Consider the following 27008-nt stretch of genomic DNA (forward strand, 5'->3'; position numbering starts at 1 on the left):
GGACGAGAGATCCCAGAGCAGAATCGGAAAGCAGCTGCTTCCCTCTTACACCTGGCCTTGTACCCAGCGAGTCCATCATCACGCTGTCGTGACTCTGACACTTCGCGTAGCACAGCAATCTCACCAGGTGTAATCAGTGTTGGACAAGCGGAGGGGTGCTGCCCTGCTAAGCCTAAGAGATAGTATCAACTACGAGTAGGATGCTATCGCACGGTAATGATTTCCAGCTGCTAGATAAAGGCCAAGTGGAGCAGAGACGCTTGTTTTCAAAGCCGGCGCCATTGGTCCTGCAGTAACGCTCTTCGGTCCTTACACCTTCAATTCCTCTTATCCCAAGGGGTAAGGAGAAGAAAGTGCTGGGTAGCATGAGGGAGAATTGTCACACAAGTGGTTATTCCCAATGCCACATCCCGACCGATGCCAAGAAGGGCTCGAGCCTGTTAGAAAACCACACGAGAAAATTTTTTGATTGGCTAAAGTTCAGTGTTTGTCAGCAAATGGTTCTGTAATTGATCCTTGGGCTTGGTCAGCTAATTAGGTCTTCCTAGAAATGTATTTACCAAGGGCTCAGCCCTGCAAATATTTGTTCAACAGTAATATTTGGAGCCAGCAAACAAAGGACAGAGCTCCTGTTTGTTATCTTCAGGACAGGCTGGAAAGCTCCCACTGAGCGCATGGTCTCAGTAGGGTGACCGGGCTGGGGGAAGRTAGTTTTATGGTCATTGGGGTCTATGGATTTCTTAAAGGGCTTGTTGGGGAGCCGTTTTACAGTCTCCAGCTGCGGAGTCTGGTAAGTCCAGATGTTGTTGAGGCTCTCGCACTCTGTGCTTAGTAGAAATTCGGCAGAAGACTGCTGTCCTGGTGGCCTGAGAGCTAAGGCCCCTGAGGAATAAGAAACTTGCACTGCCTAAAGCTCTCCAGCTGCCGACGAGGGTCAAACCTGGGCCAGCGCTGGGCCCCTGGGATTGCCGAAGCGGGGATCAGGGTTTCTCGGTGTCCTCGAGCCTTAGTTGCTCGCTGTTCGTGGACGATGCCTTGGCTGGCTTTGGGGAGAATTTCGGAAGCCCCTCTGCGGCTTGCCGGATGCTTGCCAGCGTCTCCGGGCGGCTGCTCCCTGCCACCACGGCGCGGCACTCGCATCGCTATTTGCGTTGACTTCTGCTTGGCCGATTCGCCGGCCTCCTCGCTGCGCTTTGCGAGGCTTTTGATGCCCGGCGTCGTTTCGGGAAGCTGCGAGTCTAACGAGCTTTGCGGCCCGTTCGTTAAGTGCCAGCCCTCGGTTGTTCCATATCCTGAGCTTTCTGGGGTCTAGCTTGTTTTATTGCAGCCCTGGAGCAAAAGGAATATGCCTTCGCTTAGCACTTTAGATGCCACTGTGCAGTCTGTTGGGTTTTTTAATATTATTATTATTAAATGTAGAGTTTTGATCTTGAGAGAACGGATATTTATAATTTACCACCTGAGGCTCGGTAATTAATATTTGTGTGGCGCTCTCGGAGATGGCTTGGATGTGAAATGTGTTATATAAATAAAGATCATTTTGCAAGCAGCAGGGGAAGGGCAGTAAAGGGCTTCCGCAGCGTTCGTGGGGCCAGGCGAGGAGCTGCRAAGCCCTTCGAAGTCCCGCGGAGAGCTGCGCGAGGTCCCTCGAGCCTTTTGTACGGCGGCCCCAGGATCGGGAGGACTTTTTCCTCGGAGGGCTGCTCATAGCACGTGAAACGAACTCGTGCTCTAACGCCGGTTCCTAGCAGACCGTAAAACACGATGCGGTCCCAGGGTCCTCGGCCGCTCGCGCGGGACGAGCGGCGGTGAAAGGGGCCGGGGAGGCGCGGAGGCATCGCCGCTGGCTCCGCTTCCCCAGCCCGCCGCTCGCGCCAAAGTGCCTCCAGACAGCGGGAAAGGTCCTCGGCGCGGGTGGCTTTGGGGCAGGAGATGTCCCCGAGGCACCGTGCATCTGCCCCGGCGGCTCGCGGCGTGCACCAAGTGGTTAGAAACTTCCTCTCTGTATGTTTTAATATGGTTTTTCATGATAATTATTTTTTTCCCTTTGAAAGGGAGGTTTAGGACCGCTAGAAATATGTTAGTGGACTTAGCTCATGCTGGCAATTTAGGGTCGGGAGAAGGGAAAAAACTATCCAGAGAAGTTTCTGTTTTATTTTCTGGAAAAATGTTTGGATTCTTTTGTTTCAAGTAACTTCTTGTTGGCATAAAAATATAGCAAACTCTTATTAATAATGTTAAACAGAAAAACAAACTAAAAAGAGAGCAGGGCAGAAAATTTGTCAATGAAACAGGGCAGAAAATCCGTCAACGAAAACTCTTATTTTCTGGTTGAATAAAATGTTAATTTGACCCAAAAAAWTTTTTCGTCTGCTTTTTCAGTTCTGTCAGAAAATCAATTAGTTGCCTAGCACTGTTCTCCCACACTGCCCGTGTGATGGCTTAGGGGAATCTTTCCTCTTTCTTCTTTCTCCTTTTTTCTTTTTCCCTTTTCTTCTGTTCCTAATGTTTTCTTCCCTTTTTCCCCCTTTCCCCCTTTTCCCTTTTTTCCCTTTTCCCCTTTCCCATTTTTTTCCTTTTTCTCCCTTTTCTCATTTTTTCCTTTTTCTCCCTTTTCTCATTTTTTCCTTTTTCCCCCTATTTCCTTTTCTTATTTTTCTTGTGCTCCCCTTTGAACCTCTTTGAACTGCTCTAATTATAACGTAGCTCTTATGTAACTAATATGTGCAGGTAATATTGTGATTATATATAGAGAGCCATATGGTCCTGCGCAGTCACTTTCAGTGCTGTTAAACTGCTGAAGCGGATAAACTCCATGTCCGTGCACCAAGTAATTGCACAAAACTAATTTGTGTTTGCAAACAGAACTGAAATTAGGTATGTAAATAAGCAGAGCTGCAGACTAAATATTATAGTAGGGGAGGAGGGGGGAGGGGAGGAGAAAGTGGAAACAACTTCATAACTGCAAAGTACAACGAGTGCATGAGATGGAAACAGTAAGTGTTTATAATGTGCAGGGAGCTAATGCTGTGAACAACTGTTAGCGCGTTGCAGGCTATAAATCCTGCGTGTCTCGCGCTCCCCAGCCCTGCCTCCAGCTGCAGTGCCAGCTCCCTCCTTCAGCGGGGAATATGTACATTGCAATTTAAAATTTTTGCTGGGAAATAGGCACTGTTTAACCCCGTGTCATATGTTCAGAGACTCCGTTTCCAGGGAAGGTTCCCTGGCCCTGCAGCGCCCGCGCGGGGAAGTGTCCGGGAATTATAGCCAGCCCGGGGAAAGCCAGAGGAGGGCTTAATTGCAGAAGCGCTTGGGAAAATGTCACCGAGCGTGCACACACGTGACATCCTGTATTTACCCGGAGAATAGGTGCTAGCGACACGGCGCCCTATTTATAGCCGCGTTCAAGACTCGCGCTGGGACTCGAGGAAGAACTCGGCTTCTCTCGGCAAGTTTTTGCTTATCCTAGAATTAGCATCCTGCTTGGCCCCCGCGCATGGGTGTTTGCAGGTGACTGTGAAATAGGTTGAAATCTGCCAGTGGAAGCATGCTGTGCAAGTGCAATGTCGTTATTACCGCTATCATCATTAATGGTGATGTCCTTGTCACGAAATTGGGGGATTTCAGCTGTGTTAGAAACCACAGAGCTGGAAAAAAACGAAAGCGACCAAGAAAATAAAGCAGAATGGCTGTTTACCAGATGGAGACGGGGCAGAACTGCTTGAGGGATCTTGTGGCTCCTTGTTTTCAAGATGGTGCAAAACCGCAAGGTAAAATAGATACATTAATTGATAAATAAATAAATACTCCTCAAAAACAGATGCGTCCCCTTGAGCCCAAAGCCGTATCTCTCTGTTTCTTTTCCAGGCTTGTATTTAAGAGTACAAGTTGTGCACAACACACACGCACGCTTCTCTGCGGCAGCGTGCTGTCGGCGCGTATTCCGCCTCCGTCTGGCTCGGGTAGCTTTGCCGCAGGTGACGGGTCTGGGCTGGCTGCGGGTTGCGGAGTTTCTCTTGGTGCTCTGCGAACCGCCCCGCGGAGATGCCTGCGTGCCGTGGCTGYGCGCACCGCGGTGCAGATCGCCGCTCCGCGCAAAGCTCGCGATCCCGCAGCTTTGGGAGYGGGCTGGGAAGACCCGGCCCGAGAGCGTTCTTCCCCAAAGCGCTGCCGGGCGTGCGTAGTGGGGCTTTGCAGAGCTTGGGCGGCGTGATCTGTTTCTGGGAATAGCCTGTTTGATGTTTCATTTCTAGGATGTATGGCTTGCTGCTCTAGGCCCTCTCTCAAGCTCCTGTCTCTTGGCAGTGAATCAGCGCGGAGGGTGGTGATGTGTCTGCACCGGGGCGCCCGGAGCGGCTTCTCCGAGCCCTCTGCGCAGACGGGCTGGAAGTATGATGGTCAGTGTAACCCTGTGCACGCTTTGGCCGAGGAAGAGTTGTCCTCTGGTCGGTGGGAATGTGACTGGCGTRGGTAGGAACTAGAGGAGACTCTGGCACTGTCAAAATCTGTGGTGCAGATTTAGGCCACTGATTTGGGGTCGGGATTGGTGAACGCCGATGTCTCTATTGCAAGAGCTGCGAGGTAAAATTAACCTGTCTTTTGGAGTTGCTCTGAACTGCTGTGGGTTGCTGCTGTTGAAATCTGGCTTTGGCACTGCCAAATTTGGTGAATTCGTTGCAAGTTTGCCACCGGCGGACTGAGGTCAGGCTACTCGCCTGGTTGCACACGTGATCTAAGCTGAACCCAGGCCTGCAGCAGGCAAGACTTTGGGTCCTGAAAACAGGGAGGCAGAAGCTCCGAAGAGCTGGGGGAGGTACTGTGAGGCTGACTCCTACCCTTAGCCATGATGATTTTGTTTGGTTGTTGTGCAAATGTTTTAAAAATAACCAGGGATGAAAAAAAAAATGCAAGTGCAGGAGGAAAGCACTGGTAAACACAGGCTGAAATGCTGTTACCGGCAGACTTTAAAGCCTGAAATCACCTCAAATGTATTCTAAATTACCTTGAGCATATTTAGACAGAACTATTTTTCATTGCAGGACGTTAATGTACTGACTAGGGGGATTTTTTTTTCCCCCACACAAACATTTCTGGCCCGTGCTGTGAGGAAGGAGTAATAACCCTTCCAGCACCAGGACAGCAAGAAAGGTTTTACAGAGAGCGACTGGGGAGATATTTGGGGACATGGCTGCGAGTCTGGACTCCGGGGTTTTATTTTTCACGTTGCATAGCAAGGACGGTAGGAGCTGGAGCACTGGCCTGGCCTGTGGAGCCAGCCCGGAGAAGGCTGGGCGCCTGGCACCTACCTGTCCTCCGCAGCTTTGGAGGCTGTCGTGCCGGGGCAACATGAGCATCCCTGCAGGCTTGCAGATTCTTGCGTCCTCCTTTCCGTGGGCTGGGACGTGAGGCACGGGGTGTATGAAGTAATGCAAACTCTTGGCGGTAAACAGGCTTTTTTTTTTTTTTTTTTTTTTTTTTTTTTTTTTTTTCCTCAGAATGATTTCTCCCATTTGGTTTGATAAGAGCAGCTCTGGACTTTTGGGGAATGGCTTGAGGGAGAGGATGGAGCCACAGACTCAGCTTGGAGCGTTTCCCGGCGTGCCCCGCGTAGCAGCCTCGCCGGAGGTAGCCCCGGAGGAGAAAGGCCAAAAGGGGTCTCTCCCTCCTCCTTTGCGGCTGGCTTGCTGCCCRCTTTCCCTGTAAACCTTCCATCTGTCCTCACGATTAATGACTGAGGCAAAGAAATACCAGGGCTGCTGCTAAACTCCTGTGGTCAGCAGCCTCCCGCCCGCGGAGCCGTGCTGCGCTCAGCCCCGGCGACAGCACCCTTTCCTGGTAGAGCATCTCGGATAACGACCTCAGGAGGCAACCTACAACCCCGAAGGGATCGTACCCCTCCAGATCCCTGGGAGTTAGGTGTTGCCCTTCCCAGCAAGTAGTTGAGGTGGGAAATCAGAGCAGATGGGTATGGATGACCTCTGGCCAAAGCAGTTTGCCCGCAGCTTGGAGCGAATGCTGTGAGCAACGGGTCTCTTTGCAGGGCTTTGCGAGACTGKCCCGTCTCCCGGAGCGAGCGGATATCCAGGCTGATGACTGTGATGGGCTGGCACGAGTGCGAAACAGGGCAGAAGCAACATCACCCCCATGAAATCTCTCCTGCCTTTTTTCTTCCATCGTTCCTACTCCCCCTCCTGTTGCTGGGGACGTACTGCATTTCCGTACTCCCTGAGCGCGTRGCACGCTCCCGTCCTGGCGTCCTTCGTGTAAACGCTTGGTTTCTGCTTGCGGAGTGTTAGGAGGAGCAGTATTGGCCCTGGAAGTGTGTGATTTCCCTCTCATTTAAACACTTTCCCAATTAAGARGGAAGGTAGAGATCTAGAACGATAGGCTTAGTATTTTATTTAAAAAACCAAAAGTGCAGACTCTTCCTTCAAATGTAATTTAGAGAAGAATCGATGGAGATTGAAAGGGTTTCCCATCTTTTAATCATTTCTGCTGATCATTTGACAGAAGGATGACTGGTTTGCTCCAGTCCACGTGGCTTTTCGGCTTTGCATCGCCCTTAGCTCCAGCATTTCCACGCCCAAAACTCAAAGGCTGCAGYGTGCCGCAACCGTTCAGCTCCGGCAGAGTGTCGTCTTGTGCCTGGAGCGACGTCCCTTGCCGTGTTAAATGGGACCCTCTGAGCACCAAGCATTGTAGATAAAAGACTCTTGGATGTAGATTAATCTTCCTGGCTTAGGGATCCCTGGTTTGATATAGGCCTGCAGAAAAGTTTGGGGATGAACTTAAAATACAAAAAAAAAAGAGAGAGATTTTTTTTCAGGTCAATAAAGTCTCGGTTGTCAGAGAGGAGCGTGCCCTTAAGCGGGTGACCTTGGTGGTTATCAGCGCTGTCGGAGATCTTTATTGCTTCCATCACGCTTGCCTGGGATGAAGTTTTACTTATGTTGGTGGCGTGACTGCTCGGCGACGTGACTCGTCTGGGTGCCGGGGCGGGCGCGTGGCGGGGACGAGCCGGAGGACGAGGCGTCGGGAGAGGGCGGGCCGCGATTCTCCGGCTCGCTCTCGCGGGAGGTGGCGGGCATCCTGGCGGCGTTTGCTCAGCGGCCGGTCCCCCATGCCCCTCCCTGCGGTGGGGGGCCGCAGGGGGGCTCGTGCCAGCACCCGTTTCTCTGCACCCGCTCTCCTTGTCACCCGTGCTGGCATGGGYCGGCGCTGCGGAGATGGGGCAAGCTCCTCTCCATCTGAGCTGCTTTCCCTTGGGGGACCAGCTGGTTTCCAGCCTTTGCGTGCCGCTTACCGGGCCAGGTCACTGGTGTTACATGAAGCTTAGTGGAYTATATGAAGTTGAGTTGGTGGTTTACACCAGAAGGGAACGTGGTCTGCTTGAGCACTGAGGTGTCTAGCTTTTCTGGGGCAGAACGATKAAGAGCTTGAAGGCACCAGTTGGAAGGAAGCTGATAGTAAAGGAATTTGTCTCGACAACACATTTTCCTCCCTTTCCCCTKCTTTCCTCTTGTGGGAACTGGTCACTAGTTGTTCCTGCCTAAAGAAGGCAACAATTTGCTAAGTAAAATGCAATGAAAGGGGCAGTGTCAAGAGAACAAAAGGGAACATTAAAAACCAACCRGCTCCTCAAGAAGAAAGCAGTGTGGTCTAAAGAAGGATCCTTGAAAAATATAAGACATCAGTCCGAAGGAAGGAAAAAGGGGAGCRTGCCAAATTCCCCTCTAATCCCCTCGACAACAGCAAAATACAATGGGTTGCCAGACTTTCCCCGGAGCTTGCTTAGCTTTGGGCCGGAGATTTTTGCAAACTCTGGCATGCTGGGAATTTTAATCAGGGCCAGGGCCTTGTTCGTGGTGGTGTTTGTAAATCTGAGCAGAGGAGAAGGTCCAGATTTTACCCTTAAAAAAAAAAAAAAAAAAAAAAAACAACAACAAAAAAGCATGACTCCAGAGGGGAAGCGTACAAGCTGTTCCCATCCTCATTCTGTCCCGGCTGATGGAAATGCACCGGCGCGCGCCTCACGTAAATGGCACTTTATCCACTGGAAATGTGAATCCTGTCACCAGGACCCGGGTCTGTCAAGCTTATCGGCTGAGCTAGTGAGACGGAGAGATGCACCCGGTCCTGTTCACGCCAGCAGAGTGATAGATAATAACATTGCGCGGGGAGAAAAGGCAGCGAAGCTGATGGACGGGCATTAAGACGCCGTGCGGAAGTCCGTCGCTTATTCACTCCTAGTTTCATATTCAAGGGAAATGGCGTTTGCTTTCCAGTTAGTTTTCTTGCTTTCTTTYGTGCTTTTAAGAGACAGCCCGGCAGAATTAATTCTCCTCTCCCCACGCGTCCATCGTGCAGGCTCTCCGCAGGTGTCACTCCTCATTTGCGCCTGCAGTAAGTCCTTGCAAATTTACATCTGGAAACGCCGGCAKGGCTCGGGAGAAGCGGTGCCACCAAAGCAGAGGTGTTCGGCGRTGGGGGACGTGGGGCCCCGAGCTCGAGGCAGCCAGAACCTGCCAGAGCGGGGCTCGGGCGCTGGATTTGGGGGTGTTAATGCGGGGTTTTYCCAGGCACGGAGCAGAGCAAAGAAAGGCTGGGGATAGTTTGCTGCAAAAGAGGACAGCTGAGCAATGACACCCTGAAAGAGAGAGGTGCAGAATGGTTTTGTGGAAGCTGATGGGTCACTGGGTGTAAATACCCAGATAGAAAAGAGGTTTCCAGTCTGCCGGGGCACAGATCAGCAGGAGGAAGGATCTGTTTCCGAGCTGCGGGAGCCCTCCCAGCAGTGCCCAAGCCCTCCGAGAGGTTATTAATACCGGTCAGAGCTGTTTTCTGTATGCATGCTCCTGAAATATCTTCTTCCGGAGTGAACCTTAAGCACGACTGCTATAATGTAATGAGTTAAACTGCTTGTTCGCAGTTCCACTAAAAGCAAATGGACTGGGAATTTGTTTTAAAAAACCGGACAGAGCTTTATTGGCCAATTAATCAGAATGTATAATGGATAAATTAAAGGGCAGAGTCAAGCGAGGCTGGCAAATAAAAACCAATAAAGTGCAGTCTGCAGATGGACATGACATTATGGGATGCAGCACAGCATAAGGGGAAGAGGGGGAAACGGCACGTGGCCTCGGGGCTGCTGCGCGTGTCGGGCTCCCCYGATCCCCTCTGCTTCCCGGCCGCAGTCGGCGTCACTCACGGGCCTGCAGGTCATATTCCCATYGCGAGTGGGTGTTTCTCGTGCAAGATATGAGAAGTTTTGCCACTCTCCCCCTTTGAAATTCGAAGTTCAGTGAAAAGTGAGCCGCTGGTTGGGTCCGAGGCAGCTGGATCTTCGGGACCTTTTTGGGGATTTTCAGATTAATTTAGGGTCAGGCTCTCTGTGGGCAGGGCTAGCAGCGTTTTACGTTTTGCATTGATTGCAGGGCCAAGTATGTCGGCAAATACGGGATTTGCAGCGGCCAGGCACAGTCAGAGCGGCTGTTGCCGCCGCTGTCACCCGCAGCAGGGCTGTAGCGCTTCCAGGCAGCAGCCCTACTGTAAAGGAGGATATTTGCCTCGTCAGCCTGAAAGCCGAGGCTGTCCCTGCAGGTCAGGCTGCTTCTCCTTCCAGAACCTGGGGGCTGAGCCACCCTCTGCACGCCAACGCGCTCAGGATGGCGTTTTCGGGGGAAGAAGTATCAATATGCCACTGTTTTTGTGGGCAGCCCCCTTTCTTCCAAGGAGCTCAGGCAGCGGCTAGGAGAAAGTGCTGGCAAGTGCAGGAATGAGCTGGAAGAGCTAATTTCCTCACAAGCTGTGCAAACTCTCCACCGCTGATCACACACTCAAACAACTGCGTAGATGCGTGTGCGCGTACGTGCGCGCCAACCAGCCGCAGGCGTCTTTGCTCGCGCTCCTCCAGGCTCCTAGGGAGCAGCAGCCGGCGGAGTCCTGCTCCTTCTGCCCCCCCCCCCCGTGTGTCCACGCGTGGCGAATTTCCACCCAATCCTGGTATTTCCGAATATTTGTGGCGACAAAGAAATCCAAGCGGCGACCGGACTTTGGGGTGGCTGCAGCTCTTTCCAGCGCGCTGGGCATCGTTTTACAGCCCCAGCCGGGGCCGCTTCCAGGGCGCCYGGCGCATCACGAGTGCTTGATGCGTGCTCTGAAGGGACAGCAAAGGTGTGAACCTGTCAGGAAGTGAAAACACAAATAACCAGAAGTAGATTTTTAGTTTTTCTTTCATTTTTTTTTTTTAGTGCAAGTGTAAAAAATGTCAAAGCACTTCTTTTGGGCCCTTGCAAGGTCAGTATCAGCCAGGCAGTAGCAGCATCGGCGAACTACAGGCAAGGAGGGAAAAATATTTAAATGATTCAAAGCGAGATTTAATTTGCAGAGAGACAGATCTGACGGAAAGGCGGTGACTGGAGCACTGGCCGTGTGATTTCTTCGAGAGCTTTGGATGCCAGAGCGGTATTGCCGCGTTACATTCTGTAGCTTTCCTCCCCGATGATAAATGTCCACGAGGAAATCTTCTGGTTAAGAGATGTGGCCAAATCCTGAAGAACATATTGTTTGTAAGTAAACACTGACAGCTAGTTTCTCAGCTGCTGCAACGGCATGGCCATGTGTTGACTTCCACAGAGCTATACTAAACTCTCCCTTTCTCTTATCTTTGTTTGCACCACAACTGTTAATGTACTGAACCTCCCAGTGCCCTTATGGGTGCAGCCAGTGCCGTGTCTGCTTCGTACTGATGAAGCCAAGGGGCAGATTTTGGAAGCTATTTGTGGAAAGCTCTGTGGGAGGAGCGCTCGATCCAGCAGGTGTTTCGTGTTTCCTTGCCAATCAGAGCAGCTTCTGTCCATATGTTTGGGCCAAGTTTTGCACAGCCTTTCGGAGCAGCCAGGACCAAGCAAGTTCCCTCGGCAAGGAAGTGCCCAGTGTGCGGCAGCCTTCCTTTGGTGCAAAAATCCTCCTCGTTAAGCAAATAGGCAGGCAAGGTGTGGAAAGGTTTTATGTGCTTTTGCATCTTCCATCAGTTCGCGATCGAGGAAGAGGATGCTCTTCGCTGAGCTCCTCTGCCTGTCTGTTTGCTGAGGAAGGAATTGCTGCTCGTTTGCTCTRAAAGAGCTTTCCGAGGCACTTGGCCTCTTGCTCTAGTCTTTTCTGTAGGATGGGAGAGCTGCTTATTGCAGCAAGAGAGAGAGGAGTGTGGGAGAGGGTTAGAGCCTAGCAAATCTGGGCATGTTTTCTTTTTTTTGGACAAATAGCTTATTCTCTGAAAATTCAGTTTTGGGTCAGCCAGCACCATCTGTGAACCTCTGCCAGATCTGGTGAAGAATTTCAGCCAAGAGAGAAAGAAAAATTAAAAAGCTTGGRAAAAGTCCATTTTCAAAGCCACTTTTCAAAACAAACATTTCAGGTCTTCCTTTCCAAATTATGYTTTCTGTTGACATTTGCCATCATAATAATATACATTTTTAAAAGGTTTGGAGAGGAAGACCTGAAAATGAAGTGAAGGGCTTGATTATTTGACTTTTTGTTCCTGTGTGAAGTAGCAAAGTATGGGCACAGCTAATCCATGTGTTTTTACAGGTACTTTCAGGGACGTTGGTTCTTGCCCTGATGCACTAGTGTATTTGTGTAGGGGAGCAAGCCATAGGGATGCCTCGCTGATGTCAAGCCTGTACATCMCCCGGAGTCCACCCTCTGCCCCAGTGTTTTAAAGTGGTTCCTGTTAATGTACGGCAAACCCTTGCAACAGAGCAGCCTCCCAGAAGCGCTGATCTGCATCTCTTCACAGCCTGCTCTCATTAGCTTGGCACCCAGACSCTCCAGGATCCCTTTAGCAAGGGGGCTGCAAACGTGCAACTGGTGTCTCACCCAGCTCTCCTAACAGTCTTGCTTTCCCATACTGTGCATGAGCCGTGAGCCCCAGTACAGCSCTGCTAATCCTTTGTCATTATTGGGCTTTAATGGGGAAGAGGGAATGGATAAGTGCTGTTGCTGGCAATTGGGGCTGCACGCTTGTGAGCCTAAGTGGGTAGAATCATAAAATAATGTGGCTTGGAAGAAATTTTCTGAAGGTCGCCCGGCTTTACCCTTTGCTCATGGCAGGGCTCGGTTGGAAGTTAGATCCATAGCGCCAGCGCTAGCTTGCTTTGTTCTTTGAAACSGCTCTGCCCACAAACCACAAGGTATTCCGGCAAAATACACATCCAGACCGGTGAACGCAAGGAGACCTTGGAGTCATCAGCTTGCTAAAGCAGTTTATTTGGCTAAATATGTCATTGATTTGTTTGGGCTGCGTTCYGACTGTGTGGGCTTTGTAAGTCAATACGACTCCAGTTCTACTCTCTACACTTGGTAATTGCTAGGTGGTGAATTATAGTTAGAAAATGCAAGGCTGAATCTGTGCGTGCGGACGGCAGCGGACGGGAGTGCCAGCCCGGGAGGAGAGCAGGGCGAAGGTCTGGTGGGGCGTTGCGCGGGCTGGGGTGCGGAGGGAGGAAGCGAGAGGGGCTGTCGTAACGTTTGGCGTTTCCAAGTTGTTTGAGAAAGCTGCGGGAAGGACGCGGTTCCCCCCCAGCCACCGCGGAGGAATGCCCCGTGGTCAGAGGAGCGCGCCTGCTTCGCCGAGGACAAGAGCCCCGAGCTTGTCTGAGCTTTGTAGATAGTTCAACTAAGTGTGCTTTAACGGGTCCAGCATCTTACGGGGCCAGGCGTGACTCTCATCCTCGGGTGAACGCAGAGATGCTCGCCGACGGAAATGGAGTTGTTCTCCATCTGCTATCTGTGCTTTCAGGGGCATATTGGCCTTTTTGGCCTGAGTATTTCATCTGGAGGTCCGAAGTAAGAATCTCTGGCCAGCCGAAGTGCTGGCATTAGGTTCTGGGGTTTTGCGAAGGCGGGCAGCCTCGGCGTTGTTTTCCAGCCGAAAAAGGGAGGCAAACGGGTTAAATACCAGCCTGTGAGCACCAAGCCCATGGTCGAGTGGGAATTGTCTTCTCCCCTCTCATAAGAAAATCACTAAAAGTAGAAAATCGTAAATATTCCCTTTAAATTTTCCATAGAAATAAAGGGTTTTCAGCAGACACCTACAACCCTACTGTGCTTTGCTTTTCTTGGCTAGCGTAACGTAGGACTTCCCAAATCTGCTTTAAACTGGGGCTACAGTATTTAAGAAGGACATTTCTCAATGAGAAAGCAAACACTTCTTTGAAAGCGATTTTTTACGCAGCTCGTTCGGCAACCAGAGAGGCGCACGGATTACACRTGCCCCCTGCGGTCTCTACGTTTTTCTCATCCCGAGAGCAACCTCAGCGAGTTTTCTAATGCTGTTCCTTATTAGCTGCCTTCCATCTAATGTTGTTGTCGTCTGCATGTCCGTTGCCGATTGCTGAGGAATAAATACAATTAAAAAAAAAAAAGAAATGAATCAGCATCTCCCTAGGACAGAGAGAAAGAAAACGCAGCGCTTGCGCTTCTTCTCCCCCCTTGCTGGGCCTGCTGCATCCATTCGCCATCTGAGTCTATTCCCCCAGCAGCCTTTAGTCTATCTTTGCTGGTGCCGGAGCACAAATAAAGTATGTAACAAGAGTCTTTCAGGTCCATTAGAAACACAGAGGGAAGTAGTCAATGTTAGCCAAAGGAAGCCAGCAAAGGATGGAACTGTCAGGGCACAAGAAAAGCCATTTCCAGGCAGTGAGGAAGTGCTAATTAAATTAAATTTGAGATTTCTGCCACTCATTCCTGAGCAGATCTACAAAAACTTTTTTTTTTTTTTTTAAAAAAATTTTTTTTTTAAAAAAAAAAAAAAGGGGGGGGTGTCTGCTGACTAAATTATTTGCTACAGTTCTTCATCCAGCTCCTGTAGCTGCACACATGTATTTCTGCATCTGGCGGAGCCCTTTGGAGATCCCTTTTCTTTGATGCTGTGATTGATTCCCCCGAGGGACAGGAGAATGCTACCTGGAGAAGCAATTTATGATTATTTTTAGCTTTGTGAGCACCGAGGGGGATTCCATTGAAATCGCCGAGTCCTGCGCGCGTTAACCCCTCGCAGCCCACCCCTGAGGAAGTCACGGGGCTTTTTGGCTCGRCTGCTTCGCCCCTTTCCCCAGCCTCTGCGGCATCTGGGGTTCCCAGGCTGAGAGACCKCTGGGGCAGCGAGCGCCCGGGCTTCAGCCGTCCTCTCCTGCCGGCGGTTTCGTAAGAGGGTGCCAGAATGGGGGAAAACGGGATAGTTTTTGAGTTAAGGACCTGTTAAACTCAGCTCTGATGCAAACTAAGTGCTCCTATAAATAGGAGAAGGGAAGGAGGAAAAGTGTTCTTAGAGCRCGCAGAGCAAATCGTTTAGGACAACAGGAAGGCGAGGTGGAAAGTGGTTCTTCTATTGATGGCTGTTTCCAAAAAATCATTTGGGTTCAGCCGGCAAACRCAGCATTTCGAAATGTCACTGGGTTTAAAATTCGGAAAAATRTTCTGAATGGATTTCACTCTTTTTGCCTCAACCAAAATCAAAATATTCCTCTGTTTRCTTTTGAGCTTTCAGGTTTATTGTTAAGATAAAACAAATGTAAAGGAAAGGTTACAGTGAGAAATTGTTTTAAACACAAAAATTTCTGATTAAAAAACGGAACAAAAACATGGGCRAATTGGCACGTTCACGCAGTACATCGGTGCTCCTGCGTTCGCAGAAGCGCGATTGAATAACAAAAATAGCACTTGCTGCAAAACATCTCATCCAGCCCTAATGACGAGAGGACGAGGAGAGGGAGCCAGGGCTCCCGGGTGCTTTTCCAAAGCCTGGGAGACGCTTGGGACTAGGCCAGCGCTTTTTGGATGGTCTTCGGAGCTCGGAGCCGCCGCGGGGTGCGATTCGCCGCTGCGCGGGGAGGGAGGGAGGCACGGGCTGCGGGCGCCCGGCCGAGGCGCGGCGGGACCCTTCGCCCCTCTCGCCGTTGGGTGCTGGTGTGCCGTGCCTGGGGGGCTGCTCGGGCTCTCAAGCCGCAACGCGAGGCGGCTGCGGCTCTGCTGCTCGCCTGCGCCGCCRCGTGCCCTAATTGGCTGGGATTTGGGCCCGAAATGTCACGGGAAGATTTATATCGCAGTGCAGCCTCTCCAGGTACTAATTTTGCTATAGGCCGTTGGATAATGGCTCATGGAGAAAAGAATCCCCAGGCGCTCTTGCTCCGTCTCCCCTCCCTCCCCTGCCTTATTTATTTATTTTTTTCCCCCTTTTTCTCCTCCCGACCCTTGACAGATCTGGGAAGGCAGGGAGGATTCGTGAGGAACAAGGTCTAATGATGCCCGCGAGACAGGGAAGGTGGAAGAGGACTAATTGTGCCAGTAGAAAAAGCAGGGACTGGGTTTGCTAGGAGCAAGTGTGATGCAAAAAATTGCATTTTGCTGGCTTAGGTGCAAAAAAAGTCTTTTGGACGGAGAAGAGCTGCTGCGTGGCCGCACAGGAACTTCCSAGCAGGCGCCCTCGCCTTGGGGCCGCAGCGGCGAGGGAAGAAGCGCCGAGCCCGCTCGCGAGAAGGGAGGAAAATCTCCCTCGGCTCTGCCGGGCGGCAGCGTGTCACGCGAACGAGCCACCCCCGGGGGTGTTGGTCTAGCCAGCTCCATCGAGCYAGCCCTAATTTAGGTAAGCCTGAGCAAGGTGGCCCTGACGGAGGCTGCTGTCCATAATCGATGATATGTTTTTGTCAAACAAGAGGTTTTTCCCTCCCCAACCGACACAACAATATTGATCTTCTTGGTCAGTTACATAAAGACCATCTGCATTAATCTGATTTAATGGGGATTTAGCTGGCTCTGGAGTGAACCTGTTACTGTTCTAATCTCATTTCAGCAACACACCGCTGTTTTTTTTAATACCGTTTTTCTTTCTCCCCATCTCCGCCGTCCCAGTCTATTTGGATCAGACGGCTTCTGGCCGGTTCTTTACTTTGTTTTGCAGCTTCTCTGCGTTTTCGAGAGGCTGGGCTCGTTCCCCGGAGTCTCTGCCGTTAGAACCACCTGAAGCGTTCGCAGCTACCCCAAACCCTCCTGCTTTAGACTCGCCTCGCGAGCGAGCTCGGGACTCAAACCACGGCCGCTTATTTCTCTCTCATTTACAAAACGCCTAGYGAGGCGGGGAGTGTTGCCAAATTTTGACTTAGGAAGGGCTCGCAGGCAAGTCCTCGTGATGCCTTTCTCATCGGAGAGCGGGTTTGGTCCTCGCTGCTCAGGAGCCGGCCTTCGGGCTCCGCGTGCGAGGCGGGGAAGAGCTCGGGAGCTCAGCTTTCGCTGCAGCGTGCGTGTGTTTCGGGCTCGGGTGCACGCACGGAAAAGCGGGCAGGCGTGACTTGAGCGTAGCGGATCTCTGCTGCGTGGTCTGCAAGGAGCTGCCCTTGGGCTCGGCCGGGCCCCGTGCCTTTCCCAAGGAGGGGAGGGAGAGGGGAGAGCGGCGGAGCTGCGGTGGCAGGGTGGGCCGGCACTGACGACGGGGTTCGTGCTGTGGCTGGAGCGCCAGATTGCCTGATCCTCGGGGTTGCAGCAGAGCTGGGAGGACTGATGGGTTTTCTCACCTCCAGATGGTGAATACTATGAAAAGTACATGAGTATCAGGGGAGTGGAGATCAAACACCATATTTTTGGCGCTTTTGCTGGAGGCTGGGGACTTACTGGGACCAAGCAGCAAGAGGCAAATTAAAACCWTGCATTAATTCCATTAACTATGATCATCTTCTCACCAGGGATGAATTTAACCGCTCACCATTAGTATTATTACAGACAAAAAGTTACATCAAGATGCCCATGCAACATTAACTGAACCTCGTAGCGGATGTGCACTGCGAGACAGCCCTTGGGTGTGGACTTGTGCCTCCCTCGTGGCGCTTTGACTGCATGAAGCCCCTCTATGCCTTCGAGTGCAACCTCCCCGGGTAGGTGAGCAAGCAAGGTGTTAAAAGGCAGCGCAGGACACTGTTTTAATTTGCCAAACGACTGGCTCTGCAGTTCCTGCAGCGTGCGTCACCAGCTGTGCCGTTACTGCCTGCACAGCTGGACTGCTGCGCTCGTGGCAGGCAGTGCGGATCCYCTTCGGCTTGCCGTTGAACCAAGTGCAAATACGTTATAAACGCACGGTTGCCATTTTTAGCTCGATTTGCTGTTTTAAAGGGGGTGCTGGGTGGAGATTTCRGATGATGAGGAGAAGGGCAATATGGTCGCCAGCAGAACAAGCTTGCTCTCCATTGCTTYTGTCGTCTTAGAAGGGGACGTTTTGATGTGGTTTTGGAGTCTTTCCRTCTCTGTGGTCTCTGCTGAGCTCAGTTTTTGTGCTCAGGGAGGGCTATACRTTTTAAACAGTGTTGAGACCTGCTTTCCACTGTGGTTTTAGCTCTTTGTTCAGTATTTTTCCTCTGGTGGGGTGGGCAGGACTACTGGTTGTTTCCATGTTCATCTGTAAGGTAGGGCCAGGCTTTTCCCACTTTGCAAAGAGACGAAGGAGGTGGCCCAGAGGTTGCTTCTGCCCTGTTGATGCAAAAGTCCCCAGGTGTGCTAAGGAGCCGTGTAGTGCAAGGTCTTCTCGGAGCTAGGAGGCACCGTGTTGGTGGTCTCTGAACCCCCCAGGTCTGGCCAAATGCTCCAGACTTCTTGTCAAGCCTTGCTTAGTGCTCACCTGCTCTCTAGCACTTGTTTAAGCTCCTGCAGTGGGTCTTCAGCAGAGCGGCAAGATGAAGTCAACCTCTCTGCTCACCCCAGAGCCAATAGATTTGGGATCTTTTGTTTTAATACTGTTTCCTCGTTGTCCTGGAACCAATGTAGAGGGGAGCGCTGGGAGGAGGCAGGGCCGGAGCAATCTGGCGGTTCCCACATGTGACGGATGACTCCATGTCGTGCCACACTGCTGGGGTGGGAGATTGTCCACAGCACCTGCTGCGGGTGCACGTGGGCAGGAGGCAGCTTGCGACTTTGAGCAGTTGGGRAGCACCTGTAATTATGGCTCCATGAGATGAACAGGGGAAGAGACAGAGAGGCTAGAAACCAGCCCAGCAAGTGCCAGCAAAGGAGGGAAAGTCTCAGAAGAGACTTTCTTCTGGGTTTACTGCAGACAAACTGGAAAGTCCTTTTTCTCCTGTTACGTTTGCAAAGGTTGTGGCCCTTTCCCCTCTGGATGGCTGTGACTTTCCCCGTGGCTGTCCACCTTGTCCATGTCCCCACTGTGTTCAGTAGCTGGCCAGAGGCAGCGAGCGCCGGGCAGGTTGCCAGGTCGCTTCAGGTGTGGACGGTGCAGGCCAGCGGTGGGCAAGGCGGCTCTTTGCAGCGGGATGTGTCACTTGTCAGGGAGAAGTGGCGAGTTACAGGTCTGCAGCGGATAATTTTGCCTTCTCTTTTGCATGGATTACGCTTGTTCTCTGCTTGGCCTTTTCAGCAGGGAGAGCAGTTTGGATACACATTACCTGCACAGCAAAGTGTGCTCTAATTGGCCAGGAATTGGTCCCAAAATGTCAGGGAAAGATTTATTTCCCAGCACAGCCTCCCCAGGTACTAATTTTTCTATGGGCCGCCAGATAATGGCTCCAGCACACAATAGCTCAGAGTCCCTAATCAGAGTACCGAGCCRTAATTGGGTTGAAGGGATTTGAAATCATTAAAGCCACATTCGAGGGAATAAAAAAGGAACCCCCACCTTTCTTCCTTCCTCTCCCCCAAAGCCAGAGTGACTGTGTTTAATGAGCAGCTCCTGGCATATCACTTATGATATTCTGGTAATTGTGTTGTCAGCAGAGCCGCCTTAGAGGAGCTTTCTGAGAATCCAGGAGCGCGAACGTCTCAGGCCCCTCTGTTCAGATGAATTTCCAGCCCGTCCCCAGCCCTGYGTTGCCAGTGGTGATTTCGGCTTTGTGCATGCCTGGGATGCTTGCAAGTCCCTCCTTAGTGCAAGATCTGAGCRTCTTCCAGACTTGGCCGTCGTGCTCCTCCATTGCAGAGATGGGTCAATGTTATTAGACCCGTTTTATGGGTGGTTCCAAGTCCACACTGGTGTTCTGGTGTTGTCCTACCTGCTGCACTGAGAATTGGTGAGAGGCAGGAAATRAGCGTTTGGCTCTGTCCGTGGGCCAAGGTGAGAAGCAGAGCAGAGGCTTCCCGTGCTGAACACAGCAAAATTGTTGCCACCTTGTCTTAAGAGAGACACTCCTGCTAATGCATCCCCAAACAAGGTTTGCTTTTGTTTTCACGCAAGCATTAATACGGTACAATACTGTTGTCCTGTATTCAGGTAAAGGGCTGTTGTTACGCCAAGGTCCCTCTCTGCAAGGCCACAGACTCGGTAGTTATTTCATGGATTGCTTTCGCTCTTGTGATTTTTGCTTCTTCAGTGTCCTGCTTTGCACTTTTAGATGTTGGAATTTCCTTTTATTGATGCCAGACTGGTTCTCCATTTTTTTTGAGATCCTATGAATTGTGGTTTTGTTCTCTGAAGTCCTTGCGACCCACCGGYGCGGTTTTACCCAGGCTTTGCAAAACTTGGGTCTTCTCTGATAGTTCATAAAAATGGGGAGTGTTCCTGGAGCTGGGCAGACCCTGCAGAGCCCTGCTTGACGTGTCCCAGTTTGACAGCAAGCAACTGGGAGCTGCCATAGCTGGAGGCTGAAATGGTGTTGGAATATAAATGCAAAAAATGAAGAGTTTAGTTTGGGTCAAATGAAACATTTTGTTTGACTCCAAATTATTATTTTTTTTAATGATTTCTTTCTGTGGCTTATTTAGCCACTAAAACCACAAAACCATTATTGACACAGCTCTGCTGGGAATGCAGTGTGTATTTTCTAAGTAACCGATGCCTCGGATACAGGAAAAAGCGTAACGCCTGCAGCCGCTCGTAGCCCCGCTTTGCCAGGAGCGAGCGAGTGGAAAGGTTGGGTTTCTAATCGAGCTCAGGTGAAACCAGGGGACCTAAATGAGTCCGAGCATCCTCCGAGCTGYCGCTCGCCCCGCTCCAGAGCCAGGGCGCTGCTTCCCCGCGGGAATCGGTGACTGCGCTCGCAGTAACGTCAGCRGCGGAGGGGCAGCCCCGGCGCCGTCCGTGGCAGGGAGCAGCGGGGCCGGCGCCGCTCCGCTTCTGTCTTCCGGGCCGCGCAGCTGCCCTGCCGCCGAACTAACGCCGTTATCTGGCGCCGTGTGCGCCAGCTCCAGGTATTAATTTCCCGTAAGCTGTGCGGTGCACCGCCGCACCCGCGACTCCTCCGAAAGGGTCGGGGGGGAAGGTGATGTTCAAGAGACTCACCGAGCGCGGGGAAAATATGATGTCCAGGTTTAATTGGCAACGACTGTTTTGTCTTCTGTACAAAGGCAGCAAATCCCCAGAAGCTGGTCAGAGCACAGCTGTTTACGGCGAACAGAAGCTGCTGCTTATCTCCTTGTAGCAACCTGTCTCCAGGAGATCACGGCTTAATTAACTCGTGTGTTATCGAGAGCAAAATTGTACAGACATTGCTAAAAAAAAAAAATAAAAATAAATAAATAAAAAGGAGGAGGAGAGGAAAGTGAGGAAGAAGGAGATGGCCTGGGAACGAAACGGAGTGAACCCAACCGGGAGCCGAGAGGGGCGGCGGGTGGCGTTGCCCGCGGGGGCCCCGCGTGCGGGGGCTTTGGGTGATCCGCGGGGCGCGTTTGGCGCCGCGGGGGCTGGCTGCGGCGCGCGGCCCCCGCCTCCACGAGAGGCACTGCGGAAGGAAATTGCAAAGTAGCATTTCGGCGAGGGATGCGGAGTCACTTAGGGAGCAGACGGAGGGAAATTTGACAACCTTTCCCATTCATCGCTCAAAGTGCTTTGCAGATCAAAGCCGGAGAGACAATAATACATTTTGAACTAAGAACATTAATTTGTATCCCGAGCATTTTAATAAATAACTTTTTAAAATCCAGTTCAGCCTGTCATCTCAAGCCAATTCCATTTAATATCCAGCCCTTTGACTGGCAGATTTTTAACACCGTAATTAGCATGTATGGCTCTTAAAAGCCTTTGTCGGTATCTCAGGCCTTCTCTGCATTACGGCATCTTCGCTCCCCTCCTCCTGGCCCCTTTTTGATATTGTTATTCCATTTGTAGTTGTTTATTGTGCCCACTGAGACAGATTAAAGACAGGAAGGAGCCTGAGAATTGTTCTTATGGGCTCCTGTGAGGTATGGAATAAGCACAGCAGAGCTCGCAGATTCAAAACCCTGAGTTTTTTGCTTTTAAAACCGTGTGTCTGCAAAGTGGAGGTGGTTTCTGATGTGTTTTCATTGTTGGTTTTTTGGGTCGTCTTTGTTCGATTTGGGGGCTTTTTTTGGAGGGGAAGAGGAAGGAGCGCACGGGAGTGCTTTTCCCTTAATGAAAGCTGAGATTCTCGTATAACCACACATCACCGAGAGCTGTAGCTTAAAGAAAAATAAGAGAGGTTGTGAAATACTTAGTGGTATTCTAAGATTTGGCAGTACGAGAAATATCCTTATGAATTATTGCATAGAACAAAGCTGCTCGGGCGCTGCCTGAGGATGAAAGTAGGTCTGTCAGAAGGCAAACGTGACACGGTCCCCGTGTTTCTTCTTCTGAGTCTTTAAATAGGATGCAAATTGTACATACTGCGGGTGGGCATTGCGTGTTACATCTCTCTCTAAGCAGAAATTTTCAGTGACCGGTGTGCAGACGTTTGCCAGTTCCCATCTGCGTGTGTGTGATGCATAGCAAGAGCGTGATTTAGTTTTCCTAAGCCACTGGAGCGTGAGCGAAGGCAGGCAGACCTCGTCCGGAGACACGGAGCAGCCGCATGCTCTTTGCTCCGCTTCGCTGTTGCCTGAGGTCGGGCCCGGAGCGAAATCGCAGCTCGGCGTGAAAGCTGCGAACCTGAGTCCGCTCCCAGCCCGCAGATGCTGCTCATCTCAGCCGCGAYAGGGATCGAAACGCGAGTCCTGCATCTCCCGTCCGCGGCAGCGCCGGACCTTTGGAGCATCGCCGCCCTGTCCCGGAGAGGTGCGAGCCGGGCGCTTCCCTCCGGTGCGTGCGCCTGTAAATCCCGCGAGGACTTGCGTGTCGTAATGCTAACCTCCGCGATAGGCAGCTGTTATCCTTTCCRTTTTGCCAGGGGATAAAAATCAAATCCAGGAGGCTCTGTGTCTTGATTTTGGGCAGAGAGACGCCAGGCCTTGTGGTGCCCCTCGAGACGAAGTCTTGCAGCCCTTCGTTGCGCGAGAAGCCGAGGGGGCTTAGCAGCGCCCGTCGGCGTCGCGCGGCTGCTCCCGGCGCCGCGCGGCCCTTGCCGTCAAAGCCTTGCTCGAGGAGAGCTCCGCTCAGCACCCCGAAAGGGGGTTACTGCCGCTCACRGCAGCACGTGCAGCGCGCAGCAGCGCTGGAGCCCGGACCGCAGCACCGGCTGCGACGTGCCGGTCCCCAAGCCGTCCCCGTGCGTGGGAGCAGCCTTGCCCGCTCTGCCAACGTGATGCAGGCTGGCACCTCTTCCTCGCCAGCGTGGAGCTGGCCTGCAGCGAGCCTGCCGTGTCCAAGATGCCCTGGAATTAAGTTTATGGCTCRTGTGTGGCTTATGGTTGGCGTTTGCTGCTTTTCTCTGGTGCTCTGGTGGTATTTCGTCTCTGGCTTGCAGCTGCATTTGCAAGCCTTCAGCCTGATGGGGGTATTTATTCTGTAGGCCTGAGAAGTTACTGCGTAGTTAAAGCTGCCCTGTGATTTGCATGCAGAGCAAGGCTAAGATCCTTCCTTCCCCTCTGCCTCACGTGTTAGAGATTGCACTTAGTCTCGGGGTATGGTGCCTGGTTTGCAGAAGACAGCTGCGTTTCCACTTACTCTTGTTTTCACATTGTCTTTTTGGAGTTAAATACTAACATTCACAGAGCTCTTCTTTCTGCAGCCTTACTTAACTTCTTTTCTTGAGTTTCTGCAAAATGACAGGTGCTCTTTTCCCATCTCCTAAGTGCGCACATTTACACAGGTTCCTGTTATTTTGGATCAAATGCTTTTATTCACCGTTAGGCAGGGTTATGCCAAGAAGCTGCAGGGGCTGGATGCCCATTTCTCATAGTTCACACTGGACTGAGCTGGAGCCCTTTGAGAAAAATAAACTCTTAGGCCTCGCAAGAGTTACGTCCTTTCATTGGCAATTCTGGGTGTAATGCCCAAGACGGGCCAGCGCGGTTGCCAGCATAGTTAGCCTCTCCTGTGCCACGGGACCAAGCAGGGAGGAGGAGATTTGGGATGTGGCTGTGTGCGAGGCCTAAGGTTGTCTAAGCAGCTTTTGCTCTGAATTTGCTGAATTTGCCGTGGGTCAGCCTCTGTACGCAGCCGGGGAAGAGCAGTTCTGGAAGTTTAGCAGGACAAGGAGAGTTCAAGATGCCTCGTAATGTCAAGGTGAGCAAGGTGATGGTATTTAAGCTGGAGATATCCGGGACTCAGGATCTCGGATTAGTGTCAGCTCTCATGTGGCAAACCAAATTAGGAATGCAGAGGCTGTCTCTGTTTATGATACAGGTTGTTAGGCGCTTCAGGTACTGTCATTCTTATTTAAGGATATATTTAAGGATTAACTAAGAAGTCCAGCATTAGCAGTGGCGAWATGAATGTTAGCGAGCTTAGGCTTGGAGGGCTTATTTTTGATGATTGTCGTGTGAGCTTCTTTAAGAGAGATGAGCTCCAAGATGGGGAGAGATCTTTGTATTTGTGCAGGAAAAGAAAACACTTTGCAAGTTTAAATAGAGATTAGAAYTTAGCAACAATGACGGCTGCATGGGAAAAGTGGCAAACTCCCCAAAGTCGGTGAATTCACCAGGCTGGGAATATGGCTCACAGCATCTAGCCTATTTTTAGCCTCTTTTTTTTTTTTCTTGCAGAATGTGCACAATCAAACAATGTCCGCAGATTTCTTTGTTCTTTGAAACCGTTCAGTGTTTTTAATTGGCAACCTTTCTGCTTAGCCTCGATCACAAGCAGTTGACTGCAAGTAGGTTGCATTCGCTCTGCCTGCTCTCTCAGGCWCTTGCGACTGGCGGCAGAAGTTACCCACTTCTCCAGGTTCCTTCTTGCGGCTGGGGGCAGATACAAAGATTTTGTGCTGCAGGACGTTTTCTTATGCGTATTTTGCTTTCCCTGACTTCGGCTTCACTGTCCACTGCCTGTAAACCCTGGCACCGGTAAAAAGCTGTTTAATATCCACAGCCCTTGAGGTGCCTTAAAACATACATGGGCGCAACGAGCATTTCCTTTGGGTGATGAGTTAAGGCAGTTCTCACGGCTCAGAGGCAGGAAGCGATCTGACAGCACTTACACCTCTCTCTYAATGCGTAGCTTGAAATCTGCATCACAGGCTCCTCTCTCTGAAGGCTCYGCAGTCCTTGTCCGTACCACTGAGTGGCTGTGTTTTAATTTGTTTTTTATTTGTCCTGGCCAAAGAAAATCCAGCTAATCCTTCGGGTTAGTTTGGGTATGCCCTGGGGTATACTTCAGCCCTCTCCACTGGATCGGCTGTGCAAAAACGCTGCTGGTGTCTGGGGTGGGCAGTGGGTGGCTCTGGTCCAGCACTTGGTCTCCTCACGTGTAAGAGAAAAGGGAGGACGGGCTGAAGGCAGGGGATAAAAATCCAAAGGGTTTGGGACCAAACCTCCTGCGAAGCACCAGTAAGTCGTGGTCGTGCCCTGTACCACGGTTTCCCTGGGTGTACGCTAGCCRTAAGCGTAGTGCCCTTGTCACCGCGATGAGGACACGTGTTCTGGGGATAAAAGTCACCCAGAAAAAAGGCAGGGGCCGCTGCAAAAGTCTTGGCGTGGTGAGGGGCTGAGGATCTGCTAAGAAGGGTCCGACCCGGCCGGCTGTGCCCTTCATCCAGCCCCTGCCGCGGGCCCTGGGCGCCGGGGCTGCGGGTTCCGGCGGCGGCCAAGGCGGCGGGCGGCCGCGCTGCCGTTTCGCCGAGCTGGGGAGTGAGCGAGTCTCCATTACTTATGCGCTTCCTGAAGCTGAAACAATTGCTATTATCCCACATAATATTGCATGACCTACATTTTTACTTGAAAGCCTCCAGCTAATAATTAGTTTGAATTTCAATTTATAAATAAACACATTCATATTCTAGTTAAAAAAAAAAAGTTGGGGAGGAGGCAGAGAAAGAAAGCAAGCCTCTTGATGTATAAAATCCCCACCTCTCTCTGCCGGCCTCCACTTTTCCTCTGCTSCTTTGTCTTTAGGGGAGGGCGGAAGGAAGGATTTGCTGGAAGGGGTGAGAAAGGAGGAGGGTTTGGATGTAATGAGACCACTAGGCATTTCCCTGGAAAACTGCAGGCGCTTCGCTGCTTGGGAGGTTTGGGCCATCTGGATAAATAGGGTCAAGCTCTGCGCTGGCAGCAGTTAGACAGTGCGGGCCGGCCGGGCGGCTTGGCTTCGCCCGAGGAGCTGCGGCGCGCAGCAGAGCGGTAGACAGCAGTGCCTAGCAGAAGGTGCGCGCGCTCCCGGGGCGGGCGAGTCCCCGGGCACGGCTGGCGTCGCTGCCGCTTCTGCTGCTCCCAGCCGTCCGTCTGCGTGCCCGTCCGTTCCGGCGCCGGAGGAGCCGGGGGCTCGCGTTCGGCTTGGGCGAACGCCAAGAGGCTCCGTGCAAAGGTTTGCGCGCGAGCTGAGAGCCGGGCTGCGCCTGCGGCCAGGCGACCGCCCGCGCGTGCCCCGGCGCGGCGCCCTGCGTCCGCGGCGGGCGAGCCGTAACGGAACGGGCAGGTTCCTGGGAGCAAGCGGGGCAGGAGCGGCGGGAGCCGCAGCTTCCGGAGATGTAGTCTCTCCCTGGAGACAGTCTGGAGCCGGCGCGGCCGGACCTCATCCCGCTGTTAGTTGTGTCCTCGCAACGTCGCGTGGGACGGGGCCGTGTGGCCGGCGGAGGGCTCTGCCGCCGTGCCGGCCAGCAGGACCGCTCGCCGAAGGCTTTGCGCAGCTTCTGCCTTGGGGTCGGGCTGGCAATACCATGCGATCTGCCTTTCTCAATGACTCTGAGGGCTTTTCGTTGCTGGAGGTGGAAAATTTAGAAAGCTGTCGTGGCCGCAATGGTCATGCAGACTCCTGGTGTCCTCATTCAGTCATTTATTGTCGCGGCTTTACCCGGTGTTTAGACTTGGCCGCTGGTCTCCTATTTCTGCGGCGTGATGCTGTGTGCGCCGGTCTGACTGAATTGCACAGTTGTGGGGATTTTGTTTTTGTTTTTAAGAGCAAATGGTAAAATTGCCTTTGGTTCAACTCCAGAGCTCCRTCTCCGGGAGATTCTCCTCTTAGCTGAACCAGGCGGTCCCTTCCTACCAGACGTATACCCGTACCCATCTGTCTCTCGCTCCCGCGTGCAGCAGCAGTCATCCAGAAGGCTGCGTGCTRTCGTGGGCTGGATCATTAATGGAGGATATTTTTACAGGCAGATAGTATCTTGTGACACAGAAGTTATCACACCYGGGATTTGATCCAAAGCCGATGGAAAAAAGTCTCCCCTTCTGCCTCTGACCATGCCTAAAACAGAAAATACCGTAGTGCACCTGGCTGTACAGTATTACGCCCTATAGGTAGTTGTCATTCTACTCTAAGCTGATAACAYGTGTATGCCTCGGAGCAAGACAATTGCTAGCCTTTGTAATTTCCTTTTTGTGGAAAAAAAAATCCAATCAAATTTAATAGGGACAAGACYGGTAGTCTTCTAGGGAAGTTAGCGTGAAAACCTAGAGAAGTGGCCGGACAAYGGGGTTGCGTTGGTCGCTTCCAGGGGGGAATTTAGCCGTTCGCCGGGAAGGGTTTCGTTCTCCAATCGCTTCTGCGGCGCTTGCCCATAAGGTGTTGTCCTAAGCAGTATAACTTCAGGTGCTATTTTTATCCAGGAAAATGTCAAATCCTTTCTTGGAACTTACTAACTTGTTGTCTTGGTAATTTCTTGTGGAAATAAGATCTATAAAAATCCCCTGTTTTCTTGGCTCTCTGTAGGCTTTTTTTTTTTTTTTTGTCTATTTTGAATATAAAT

At 51.7% G+C, this 27008-nt stretch overlaps 1 protein-coding gene across 1 annotated transcript in view; it reads left to right on the plus strand.

Moving 5' to 3' along the window:
* NTM (neurotrimin) overlaps positions 1 to 27008 on the plus strand; it is a 148426-nt gene that overhangs the window by 48164 nt on the left and 73254 nt on the right. Inside the window, exon 2 of the mRNA XM_085316724.1 lies at positions 3646 to 3770. Within this exon, the coding sequence (XP_085172850.1) occupies positions 3646 to 3770 (125 nt within the window). The remainder of the gene's footprint in view (positions 1 to 3645; positions 3771 to 27008) is intronic.

The sequence above is a fragment of the Rhea americana genome, unplaced genomic scaffold (genome assembly GCF_003343005.1).
Source record: "Rhea americana isolate MKP2758 unplaced genomic scaffold, rheAme1 scaffold_48, whole genome shotgun sequence".
Classification (NCBI taxonomy): Eukaryota; Metazoa; Chordata; class Aves; order Rheiformes; family Rheidae; genus Rhea; species Rhea americana.